At 34.7% G+C, this 12,256-nt stretch overlaps 1 protein-coding gene across 1 annotated transcript; it reads left to right on the top strand.

Annotated features, from left to right (window-relative positions):
• The first annotated feature begins 6,688 nt into the window (after positions 1–6,688).
• On the top strand, positions 6,689–7,762 carry LOC107957777 (14-3-3-like protein). The gene is made up of 4 exons (NM_001327664.1): positions 6,689–7,180; positions 7,268–7,390; positions 7,485–7,601; positions 7,688–7,762. Exons 1-4 carry the CDS (start codon positions 6,689–6,691, stop codon positions 7,760–7,762), a joined length of 807 nt encoding a protein of 268 aa, NP_001314593.1.
• The last annotated feature ends 4,494 nt before the right edge of the window (positions 7,763–12,256 follow it).

Raw genomic sequence — 12,256 nt, 5'->3', positions numbered from 1 at the left:
TACAATCCTTAACAAATCAGAGGATAAGCTACAATCTCTGTCATCTTCAAAGTCCTGAAATCCACTTAAACACATATCTTACCCCAAAATGGAATCAGTTACAGTATTGCTCCTGTTGTTGATATCTAGGGACCTATTGTAGGTACAAAGGCATATTTCCAAAGAATAAATGATTCTAAGGATGATTATTTTTATGATATGATCATGGATGAAGAACAAAAAAATATTTAGAAGACAGTCCAAAGAACAAAAGAATGTATATTATGAAATGGAAAAAATGAAAAAATATTTGCTCGACAAGATGCATTTTATTGAAATAAAAAATTCTGGACACAAGCCTATGTCACAAAAGGATTCTTATTGCCTTTAGGCTTAAAGCAACAAGCGTGTTTTGAATATTATTCTAGATTAGCTCTAAAAATATAAAGATCTATTCCACAGTCCCGTTGTTCAAAATATTCCCAAGTATGCAAGGATATGGAAACCTCTATTTCCCAATTCTCTCTTCACATATGTCATTCAGATTCCCTGATATTCATTCCTCTTTTGACTTGTTCAAGGTATCGCAACCCTTTTGCCCCCTCTTTCAAATATCGCATTTACTCCATTTTCAGAGTGATTGAGGAGTCGTCAAACTTCATAATTCCCATGTTGATGAGCTTTTCGACTACTCTTTTGAAGGAGGTGCAGTTCTCTATTGAGTGTCCCGCAATGCCCGCATGATATTCACATTGGGCACTTGCATCAGACCACTTGGGGTACAGGGGTTGCAATGGTTTTAAGTAGAACGGGGATACAACGTGCGCATCGAATAGACTTTTGTACAGCTTCCGGTATGTTATTAGAATTGGAGTGAACTGGAGCTTCTCCGTGCTTTGTTTTGTACTAGGCTCCTGACTTGACTAAACTTGCTAGCCCGTGACTGTCATTTTTGGTTGATTAATTGTGATTGGTTTTACATGAATTATGCTCACATTGCCGACCTCATTTTCTCTCTTCTTCAGGGCTGACCTCCTAGCACTCTCCTCAGCCTTTATCTTTCCGCACCTTATCGCATTCTCTATCATTTCACCGGACATAACTATGTCCGTGAAACTCTTTGTTGCGCTTTCCAGCATGTGATTAATGAAATGTGTTTTCAAAGTAGTAATGAAAAGCATGGTTGCCTCCTTTTCCAAGAGCGGCGGTTGAACTTGCATAGCGACTTCTCTCCATCTCTGGGCATATTGCCTGAAACTTTCATTTGACTTCTTCTCCATGTTCTGTAATGTGATCCGATCAGGCGCTATGTCCATCACATGGTCATACTACTTCATGAAGGTCTGTGCTAGGTCCCTTCACGATTTAATTTGGATGCGACTTAGCTGATTGTACCATTTGGCTGCAGCTCCGCTCAGACTATCCTGGAAACAGTGAACTAGCAACTGATCATTATTGACATGACCAGGCATCCTCCGACAAAACATCGTGATGTGGGCCTCAGGGCAGTTGGTTCTGTTGTATTTCTTAAACTCCGGTATTTTGAACTTCGGAGGGAGTACTAGATCTGGAACCAAACTTAACTTTTTAGCATCCATACCACATTGATAATCTGCGCTTTTTAGTACCTTAAATTTCTCCCCCAGCCATTTGTATCAGAGTTCCAGCTGCTCTGGGAGTTCTCTTTTCGTCTTCCCTACCTCTGTCATCTCATCAAAATTGATGACCGAAGGATTTACACGATCGTCTTCGGGTTTAGAACAAAATCCCATCGGGAAATTTATTGCTGCTGAAATACTAGCATGATACTGGGGTTTGATATTGACAGACACTCTTTGTGGTGGTACTAGGGTATTCACTGGGGTGAAACTTAGAGGGTAAGCAAGGATCTTGCTATCGCCCTCTAGGTTGACCATAGGGCTCTTCCCTTCTCCTGGCCCTCCGAGCAACAACTGAGTTAGCTGATTCATCATGTCCTTCTGCGATTCTTGCATCTGGTCTTTCATATCCTGCTGAATCTTGGCCAGTTACTCTTGTATCTGTGCTTGCAGCTGCTCCTATATTTCTCTCTACATTTGTTTCAATTTTTCCAGCCTTTGATCCATAACTTTGGTTTTTCTCCGTGTGTAGTAATGATGTTTCAGGGTAACTATAACACGATTTCTAATTAATTAGGGTTTTTTTGTGAAGTTTGATGCACATGATGCAATGCAATGCAAATGCATGGAATGAATGCAAAAGAAAGTAAGGTGTTGATTCTGAATTCAATTTTATTAGAACAACTTTTCTAGAAAACAAATTCCTTTACATAAAACGGATTACATATGCGGCCTTGTGTTCATGTTTCAGGCGAAGACGTCGATTTTTTTCTTTGTAGAAGTCAAATCTCGCAAGCTTCCAATAGATGCCCCTGCTAACTCCTTTTTGCTTGATTCGGGTCGCGACTTATTACTCACTTATCCTCGCGATGCTTGTTAGCTTTTTTAAGAAAGTCGAAATGTGACTGCTCTCGAATAATCTTTATTGACTTAAATCTTCGGCAAAGTTTTGTCTTCCTCCACAAACTATCAGCCTTCTTTCGTTGGACCATTTCCAGACGACCGTATTACAATCCACTTTATCAAGAAATCCGTTTTCTCATGACAAACTATTCTATTTAGCAATCGAATTTGAATCAACACCTTATTTCTGTGATGATGTAATACAATGCAGTCATAAACAAAATAAAAACAAAACACGTTAGTACAGAATAAATAAACAACAAATAAAGCACCTATTCGGGTGACCACTAAATTTGGGCATGGTTTTTCCTAAGGTAGACTTTCAAGGTTCACTATATGTGGCTCAGTTCTAGAGAAAGGGTATCTGAACCAGCAGATTCCTCAACCCTCACCCATTATAGGCTCATGCGGATCGAGGTCGGTTCAGGGGAATACATTTCCCTATGGCCATACGGAGGTGAAAACCTCACGAAGACATAGGTACGGATGTATCCCAGAAGTAGTCCACTAACCCATGCGGAGGTGAAAACCTCACGAAGGCATAGCTTCTCATTCCCACTTAAAAGGTGTAACCACAACGGTCATGCGATATGCAATGCGAGGGGACATAAAAACTCAGAACTCAAAAATATGAATAACATGATGAAAACCATAAAACCCACGAGATGCAATAAAAGGATCGTATGTTAAAAACTAAATTTTAAATTTTCAACAAAAGGACAGAAAATGATCAATTTTACAGCTTGACTCTCTTGTGGTCCCTAGTGGAGTCGCCAAGCTGTCGAAACCATTTTTATTTTGAAAACGGGGATCGACTTTAAAACGAAAATAGAGTCGCCACCAATCTTTTTTGTTTAGGTGTGATCGGGTCACCTTGTGATCGATCATTTTAATAAAGTATTTCGGTTTATTAAAACAATATTTTTGGTCTACGAAAAACTAGAAAATGGATTCGAGAGTCAGTTACGGGCGAGGAAGGATTAGCACCCTCGCAACGCCCAAAATTGGTACCGTATTGATCAATTTACGTCCTAATGTTGAAGCTTTGAAAAAGATTTTAAAATACAGTTCCTTTAAAACGTTTGGATAACTTGAATTGGATATTGAGATTCTCTTGCTTAGAAGAAATAAAATATTACGTCCAGCACGATTGGATACAATATTTCGAACCCTCGACACAAGATCATCTCAGGATTTCCAAAACACATGCACTTAAAACTTTTAAAAATGATATTTGACTATTCGGCCCAAACGGTAAACAGAAACCCAACATGATTGGGCACGATTTATCGAATTTCCAAATACGAAACATTGCCTCATTTTAATTTGAGAAAACATGGATGGAATTTCAAAATGATATTCTGTATTTTAGTCGAATGAAAAATCGAAACCCAGCACGATTGGGCACGATCTCTCAAACTTCCAAACACGAAATATTGCCTCGTTTTAAAAGGTTTTTTTTAATGAGGGTGATTATAAAAGCGGTGAAGTACATTTATTCGGTTTATATAAAAAAATGAATTGAACAATTTAAGATGACAAAGTAAATAAGTTCGATCATAAATCAATACACAGAAATCCAAAAGCAAAGTAACTAATATGGAACATGTACATAGTTAATATGTTACACCATTTATCAACGATATTACAAAGGTGCAGATATGTAAATTAAAACACACAAAAACAAACAATAAACAAACCAACAATACATAAAATAAACTATATGTATACAGACAAACAATACATGCAAAACTTTAAAATTAATTATAAAATAAATAAATATAATTAATGCATAAAATACAAAATATTGATCTATCTAAATTAATAATATACATATAATGAAAAACTTATTATAAATATATGTACAGAAATAATAATATAAAACATTTGAAATAAACAAAAATACATCATAAAATAACTTTAAAAGGCATAAATTATATATATAGATTTAAAAGAAAATACATAAAATTATATAAAATCAACAATATATATATAAAAAATAATAATGTGGAACAATTCAAAGCTAATGATATAGGAAACATTTACATATATATAAGTGTAAGAAATAATTTTGTAACGAAACAGTATAAATGATATACAAAACAATATATATACGAATAAATAATATACACAAAATACAAATAGCTTAATATAAATAATATATATAAAAATAATAATACAATATTTAAAAAATGTTCATAAAAAAGAAAATAGAATAAAATAGAATAAAATAGAATGAAAATATACAAAAGAAAATACAACAAGAAAAAATTAAAATAAGGTGGAATCAATTAACTAAATGTTAAGATAATATGAAAAGGGGGGAAAGAATGAATGAATTATAAGAATATAAAAACATGAATTTTAAAAGAACTCAATGGAAATAAAAACAAAATTAAGGGGATAATTTGTAAACAAATAGAATTTCTAAAGCGTAGACAAGGACTAGAATGAAATGTGCCCCAAATAAATTGGGATTTAAAATACAAATATTCCAACTCACAAAAGACAGTATTTAAATGAGGAGCAAATTAAAACGATGCGCAAATCCTTCAAAATAAAAACCGTTATTGAATCATTATTTTTTTGTGCTCGTATTTAGCATCTTCTCTCCTTTTCCCCAAAAAAACCTCCTCTCTTTACAATAGTGTTGAATGGCTTTTATAGCCAAATTTTATAACTGAATGCCTCTTTCTCTTTTCCTAGACAAGTGAGGTAATGGGGTTAGTGGAAGGTAGGGTGATGAAGTTAGTAGGGTGATGGAGTTAGTGGTCGGTTTAGTGGTGTACTAATTGGATAGTTGGTGGTTTAGGCTCTGCTTGTTGGGCCCAGGCAAAATTTGGGCTCTAGAGTATTTAATGGTAATATATTTTGTTTGTTGGTCTGCCGCAAGCCGCAACTGGGCTTGATTCGGTGCTTACTTTGCTTCATATACCGCTGCTGCCATGTCTCTTTAATTACTGCCCCCTTTAGTGCCCCCAATATTAAAGGGATATTAGCAAGTTTTTTTTATTTCTCTTAATTTGTCCTTGTTTAATCAGTTTGCTGGCACTTTGCATTGTTTTGTCGCTCCAAAGTATTGCTATGTTGCCTGGATCCAATAATTGCCATTTAATCTAGGCCGCTATTTTGCTGCCATTTACCAAAAATTCCTGCTAAATTAGGTAATTCCTCACTTGTAAATCAAGCTGCTATTGGTCACTGTTTGATGTTACAAAACTGCTGCACTTTGTTGTACAAATCAGCCTTGGATTTCCGAGTGAACATGTTCAAAAATCTGCTGCTATTTGGCTTAAATCTTCCCACCCATCAGTCTTAATTTAATGCCGCTTTACCATCTCATTGTACCATTCAAATTGTTGTGAATTGTCATTCCACATGGAGCTAATTGCTCCACCGTTTGCCTCAAAAATCCAAAAATAGTGGGTGATTGCTCCTTCATGACTTGTTTCCATTAGCCTCAAATACTGTTGCATAGCTGGTCTAAGTTGAAGCGATTAAGGCCATTGTTGCACCAACCAAAATGCTTCCTTTGCCACGCCAATTCTTGGCACAAGCTACTGCGTTTTTGCTTTTCAATTGGCTACTGTGTGCTTGCCGACCAGCAGTTATTGCTAAAATTTTTCCTTCATCATTAGCGTTCAATTAGCTCTCCAAATCACTACTGCTAACTGTCGTCCATCTTGACACTAATTTGCTGCACCCGTGCTAACATCCTTTGCGGACCATTGGCTTCAATTTGCTGCAGTCTTGTTAATTTTTCTTGCTACTTACTACTTGATTTAAGGTTAGTGTATGTGTTTGAAATTGACATACTTATTGATTGTGTTATTAAGCTTTGTTTGGTTCGATCAAGTAAGAAATTAGATGTATTAATTTAGAATAAGATTAATACATTTAGTTAAAGTCTAAATTGATTAATATTTTGATTAAAATTTGATTTAGTGGCTCCGTGGACTAAAGTACTTTGTCATGTTCGTTTGATTTGTTTCTCTTAATTAGTTAATTCGGTATAAAATAATTTCAGTTAATCCGACGGTCCGGATTTGTTCATCATCGGCCCTTCTTCTTCAACGCAATCATCGCCTCCCACTTCTCCCACCCCCTCAAAACTCCCTCCCGAAATCTCAGATCTAATATTTTTTAAAACCTACCATCTCTTTCGCTATCTGCCTTTTCCCTTTCTCTCTATCTGATTCCTATCGACAATGGCCGCCGCCGCCACTTCTTCACCCCGCGAGGAAAATGTCTACATGGCGAAACTCGCCGAGCAAGCCGAACGCTACGAGGAAATGGTTGAGTTCATGGAGAAAGTCTCTGCCTCCGCCGACAACGAGGAGCTCACCGTCGAGGAAAGGAACCTCCTCTCCGTCGCTTACAAGAATGTTATCGGCGCTCGCCGTGCTTCCTGGCGCATCATTTCCTCCATTGAGCAGAAAGAGGAGAGCCGTGGTAACGATGACCACGTCGCTACGATCCGTGATTACCGGGCCAAGATCGAGTCCGAGCTTACTTCGATCTGTAACGGGATCTTGAAGCTCCTTGACACTAGGCTTGTCCCCTCGGCTTCCTCTGGAGATTCCAAGGTCTTCTATCTTAAGATGAAGGGAGATTACCACAGGTACTTGGCCGAGTTCAAGACTGGAGCTGAACGGAAGGAAGCTGCTGAGAGTACTCTCACTGCCTACAAATCTGCTCAGGTTTTTTTTCTTGAACATCAGTTTGGTTTCTTTTCCTATATTTCTTTCTTTTTTTTTTCTTCTGTTTTAACTTTTTGTGTTTATTAGGACATTGCCAACGCCGAGTTGGCTCCTACTCACCCTATTCGACTTGGACTGGCACTCAATTTCTCTGTTTTCTACTATGAGATTCTCAATTCTCCCGATCGCGCTTGCAATCTCGCCAAACAGGTTGATCACCGATATCTTTTTCCCCCCTAAATAAAAGTAACTTGTTCATAAATCTAGATTTGCCAACGTGTTTGCTGTTTTTTTCTTCGGCCAGGCATTTGATGAAGCGATAGCTGAGTTGGATACTCTAGGCGAGGAATCGTACAAAGACAGCACCCTCATCATGCAACTCCTCCGTGACAATCTCACTCTCTGGACCTCCGACATGCAGGTAAATTGATTTCGCCTACGAAGATAAAGAAATCCCTTATTTTCCTATAAATAAACCCATACTAATTTCATTACAAAATTAATTAGGATGACGGGGCTGATGATATTAAAGAAGCACCGAAGCGTGACGAGCAGGAGCAACAACAAAAGCCAGAGCAGTAGTGAGGGTCAGCCGGGCTCTTACTTTCAATTATATAATTTGCCAATTTAGGGTTTCAATTCAAAACGAAACTTCTACCGATTTGATGTGTTTTTGATAGAAGAAGATTTGGTGCTACTTAGGCAATTCTTGCCTTTGTTTTAACTCGATCGTCCATGTACTCAGTTTTTTGCTTCTTTTCTTTTTTTAAATTTTATTTTAGCTTCTTTGTGCCCCTGAATGCTCTCTACTATCTGCTCTGAGCATATATCTGCTTTTATTCTTCACATTGTGGAATGGAAATGAATGATTTGGAAGTCACAATGGGAAATTGGGAATTTACTGCTCATTTACTGGGTCTGGCGTTGCCTTTTTCTTCTTTTCAAAAATTACAATTTGTGGGGTCGGTCAAGTACTGAAAAGGAGTCGTGGAACACTCGATGCCTGCTTCGCTTGCAATAGTAGCTGTTAGGTCAATTCAATCAATTGGGTGCCTCTTTTTATGAATCATGATAGCTGTTTGCCACGTCTTTTAGCTTATCTCCAAATGAGAGATTTCTTTTACTAATCGAATTAGTCTTTGTGGATGAGTTAATGCAAATTGATTTATATATTTAATTTTAAAGATAATCTAAAATATTAGAAAAACATTATGAGGATAAGGTAGTAAGCTTTCTACTCATTTATGTTAGACTTGGCCTTTGTGGCTGTACAAATTATCACATCTCTTCGCAGCTCATTCAATAGTTGGATCAGCATGATTATTAACACAAATCACAATTTTCTTTTTCCTTCCAAATTTTGAAGGAGCTAATGAACGAAAATTTTAGGGTGAGCTTCACTCGAGGTTTAGAATTTATCAATCTTTTTAGGACTATTAGAATTGATTTTTACCAAAATATTTAAAGATATATCTTTGTGTAAGTACCAAATATTTTAAAAGGGCTGAGCTATGAATATTTTAGATATTGACATGCAATTTGCTAAATCTGAAGCATCAAATCATTCGACAGCATTTCATAAAATAAAAAAAATCCTACGACAGCAGACTCTACTATCAGCTATAATTTAACTTTGTTCAATGGAAGGGATAATATATCCTATAACATTATGAAAGTTACAATTTAGGAAATAATCTAATTTGTCATAATTTATAATAAATTGATGTGTATATATTTTAATTCTTAAAAAATCTTTTATAATTTCAATTTAAAACCTTAAGGAAAACTATCTAATATGACATTAAATCCTTATTAAACATGTATAATTTAAATTTGGTAATAAATATTTTAGACATCATAACATAATATTATTTACCATATTGAATGCCTCAAATTTGCAACTACATGAGGAAGAAATCATGGTATAATTTTTTTTAGTAAATATTTTGATGAATATCTTTTCTAACATAATTTAAATATCTTTGATGAGTAAAAAAATAAAAATAAAACAATATATGGCAAGTATTAAATATATTAAATCTTAGGTTTCACTTTTAACCCTGTATAAATAACTAAAATATACTTTCGCATGTGCCCACAATTATTTTAATATTTTATTTTTAAATCCAACTATTTTAATTATATAATTTTTAGTTCCTTTTTGGTCTTCAAATAACTTACCATATAAAAATAATATATTAATTTTCTTAAATTAAAATATATAAATATTAATTAATACCAATTCTTTTATAAACTTGGTCAAGTTAATAAATTAACTTTTAAATGAAAGTTAAACATTTAATATAAGAAATAAAAATATTTTCATATAAAAAGTTTGTCAATTGATGTACAATCGAATTAGGATTTTTTTTTTAAAATAAAAAAAATAAAAAATGGATATATGGAATTTTAATGTAATCATATATGAAAAAATAATTATTAATGGATGTTTTGTTTCTAAAATTTATTTTTTAGAAACTTTCTCTTATAAATTAATTTGAAAACACCTTCTAACTAAGTTTTAATCAAACATATCTTAAAATTAAATTGTTAAATGCAAATTTAAATACAATCAACTCCTTAATTTCGTTGTTGTAGATTCTAAGGAAAACTACATATTTTAGAAACCCTAAATTCTTTATTAAGGGGTTTAAAATTTTGTGTTTAAATAGAACATGAGTTATTTCCATTTTAAATTTTTTGCTTTTTAATTTAATCTCTTTTTCTATATTCTAATTTATTCACCTTAATCCTAAATGTAATTTTGACTTTTTTTATTTAAGTCTCAACTTGGGTGTGATTTTTGTAACATTATTAATATTAATTTTATCTTTTTCTTTTTCATATTTTTATCCCATTTTTATTTTGTATGATTACTAATTTACAATTTTTTTTAAAAATTTTCGTAACATTAAAAATTTTTAACTTAAAATTCATTAAAAACTTTAAATATATATATTTACGGAAAAAAACTAGTTTAAAATAAATTAACAAAAACTGGAGGGTTTTTTTACCCAATTGGGTTAAAAAAAATTTTAAAATATCAAAATAGGGTGTCAGATACATTATTTACGGAAATGGATTGTTTTTTTGGGTCGAGCCTACCTGACATGCGCGACCCATTTTTTTAATAATATAATTTTTTTAAAATATTATTATTTTATTATATTTTAATAATTTTTAAATTTTTAAAATTCAGTCGGGTCAAAACCGAGTCGAGCCAGACCCGGAGGCGCGACCATTAGCGCCTGCTGCAGGGGCGCGACTTCCCTGTAGCCCGCCACGTGTCCCTGCCCCCCCACCCCCCATCCCTGCACCCTCCCATGCCACCTGCAAAGAGAGAAAAGAAAAAAAAATTATTAAGTTTAATAATTATTTAGGGTTTTTTACTAAAATAAATTTTTAAAAAAATTATTTATCAAATAGGTTGTCAGCTCAATTATATACGAAAATTGAGTGTTTTTTTCATTCGCGCCTATCTGACAGGCGCAAATGATTATTTTATATTAATTTTTTTAAATAAAATATTATTTTTTTATTTTAGGGTTAGTATGACTCGCATATAAATACGAATACAGGTTGCACCTACTTAAGAGGCGCGACTAATCGAGCCTTTCTCAGAGGCGCAAATGAATATGGTTGTGGTGGGGCCCACACGTGCTTAACTTTTCCCCTATATATACTCCCGAAAATCAAATGGTTCATATACCACAAAATTTAGCATACGAAAGTTGAACGGAAAGAAGAAGATAGGGAGAAGAAAAAAAAGAAAGGAGAAGAAAACAATGAGGAGGATAAGGTATTTTAGTATTTTTTTTTGTAAATAGAATGTAAAGTTTTGTTAGTAATTTTATTGTTTGAAAGTTATTTTGTTAGGTTATTAATTTTGTTAGCTTATGAATGAAAATTTTTGCATTAAAAATTTTATGTATTTTTTTCTATTCGAAACTGTTTTGAAAATTTTGAAAATTTTTTTAACAGATCTAGTATTGAAGATGGAGAACCAATTTTTCGTATGTGTTTTTTTCGATGGAGAAATTTTACCAACAACCGTGGGATGTATATTTGAATGTCGCAAACAAGTAGCAATGAGATTTAGTAAAAATATCTCGTTTGATGATATGAAGGAAAAAATTAGTGAAAAAATTTATAAACGTTGTGGGAGAAGGATGTCGAAACTTTTCTACAAGTTTCCAGTTTCGACGGATCCCATAAAATTCACCGAAATAGAAGTCGTAGATGATGAAGACGTGGAGACAATGGTTGCTCTTTATTGTGGGACTCAAAGCAACCAAAATGCACCGATTCAGTTATTTGCTGAGTTAGCTGGTATAGAGGCAACTGAAGATCCCACTTCATTAGGTGAAGAAGATAGAGCTCAAGAGCCGTGTATGGTGGTTCCGATATCGTACGTTGATAGCCAATCAACTATACACGGGATCGACATTGATCTTAATGCTGCAGCCGAGACTGATATGGTTGGTGATGATGTATACCATAGTAGTGATCCTTCTGATCATGAAGTCGATAGTGAGAGTGATCCCGACGTAGACGAGGTCCCGGATGATATTGACGACGAAGGCGTTAATGATGATAGAAACGTTAACGCATCTTCAGTCGGGAACCAGATTCGTCGTATTGCGATACACAATAATCCTGGGGTACACATGTCTCGGATAGACCCCGATGCGGCGCACGCAGCTGAGTTTCCGAAGTACCCTGAAATACTACCTGCTCACCGGATAGCTGTATATTCTGATTCTGAGGAGTTGTTCGTAGGCCAAAGATTCGAAAGTAAGGAAGAATGTGTTTTTGCCATTAAGCGGTATGCATGAATATATCAGTAGACTATAAAGTTGTAACGTCTAAACCGACATTATACATTGGAGAGTGTTGGAGGTCAGCGGAAGGCTGCAATTGGCGGATACGAGCTGCATTTATCCAGAAGTGGCAGATGTGGGAGATACGAAAATTTGTTGGGCCTCACACATGTACTTCAACACGTATAACAGAAGATCATCGAAAACTTGATTCCAAAACTATCTGTACGTGCATCATGCTAATGGTGAAAGACAT

This window comes from Gossypium hirsutum, chromosome A05 (genome assembly GCF_007990345.1).
Source record: "Gossypium hirsutum isolate 1008001.06 chromosome A05, Gossypium_hirsutum_v2.1, whole genome shotgun sequence".
In the NCBI taxonomy this organism is placed as follows: Eukaryota; Viridiplantae; Streptophyta; class Magnoliopsida; order Malvales; family Malvaceae; genus Gossypium; species Gossypium hirsutum.
The sequence above is the reverse complement of the archived record's forward strand: the minus strand, read 5'-3'. Positions and strand labels throughout refer to the sequence as shown.

Coding starts and splice junctions, on each gene's coding strand:
- LOC107957777 (NM_001327664.1), top strand. CDS start 6,689: ATGGCCGCCGCCGCCACTTCTTCACCCCGCGAGGAAAATGTCTACATG. Junction 7,181..7,267: donor CTGCCTACAAATCTGCTCAG/GTTTTTTTTCTT, acceptor TGTGTTTATTAG/GACATTGCCAACGCCGAGTT. Junction 7,602..7,687: donor TCTGGACCTCCGACATGCAG/GTAAATTGATTT, acceptor AAAATTAATTAG/GATGACGGGGCTGATGATAT.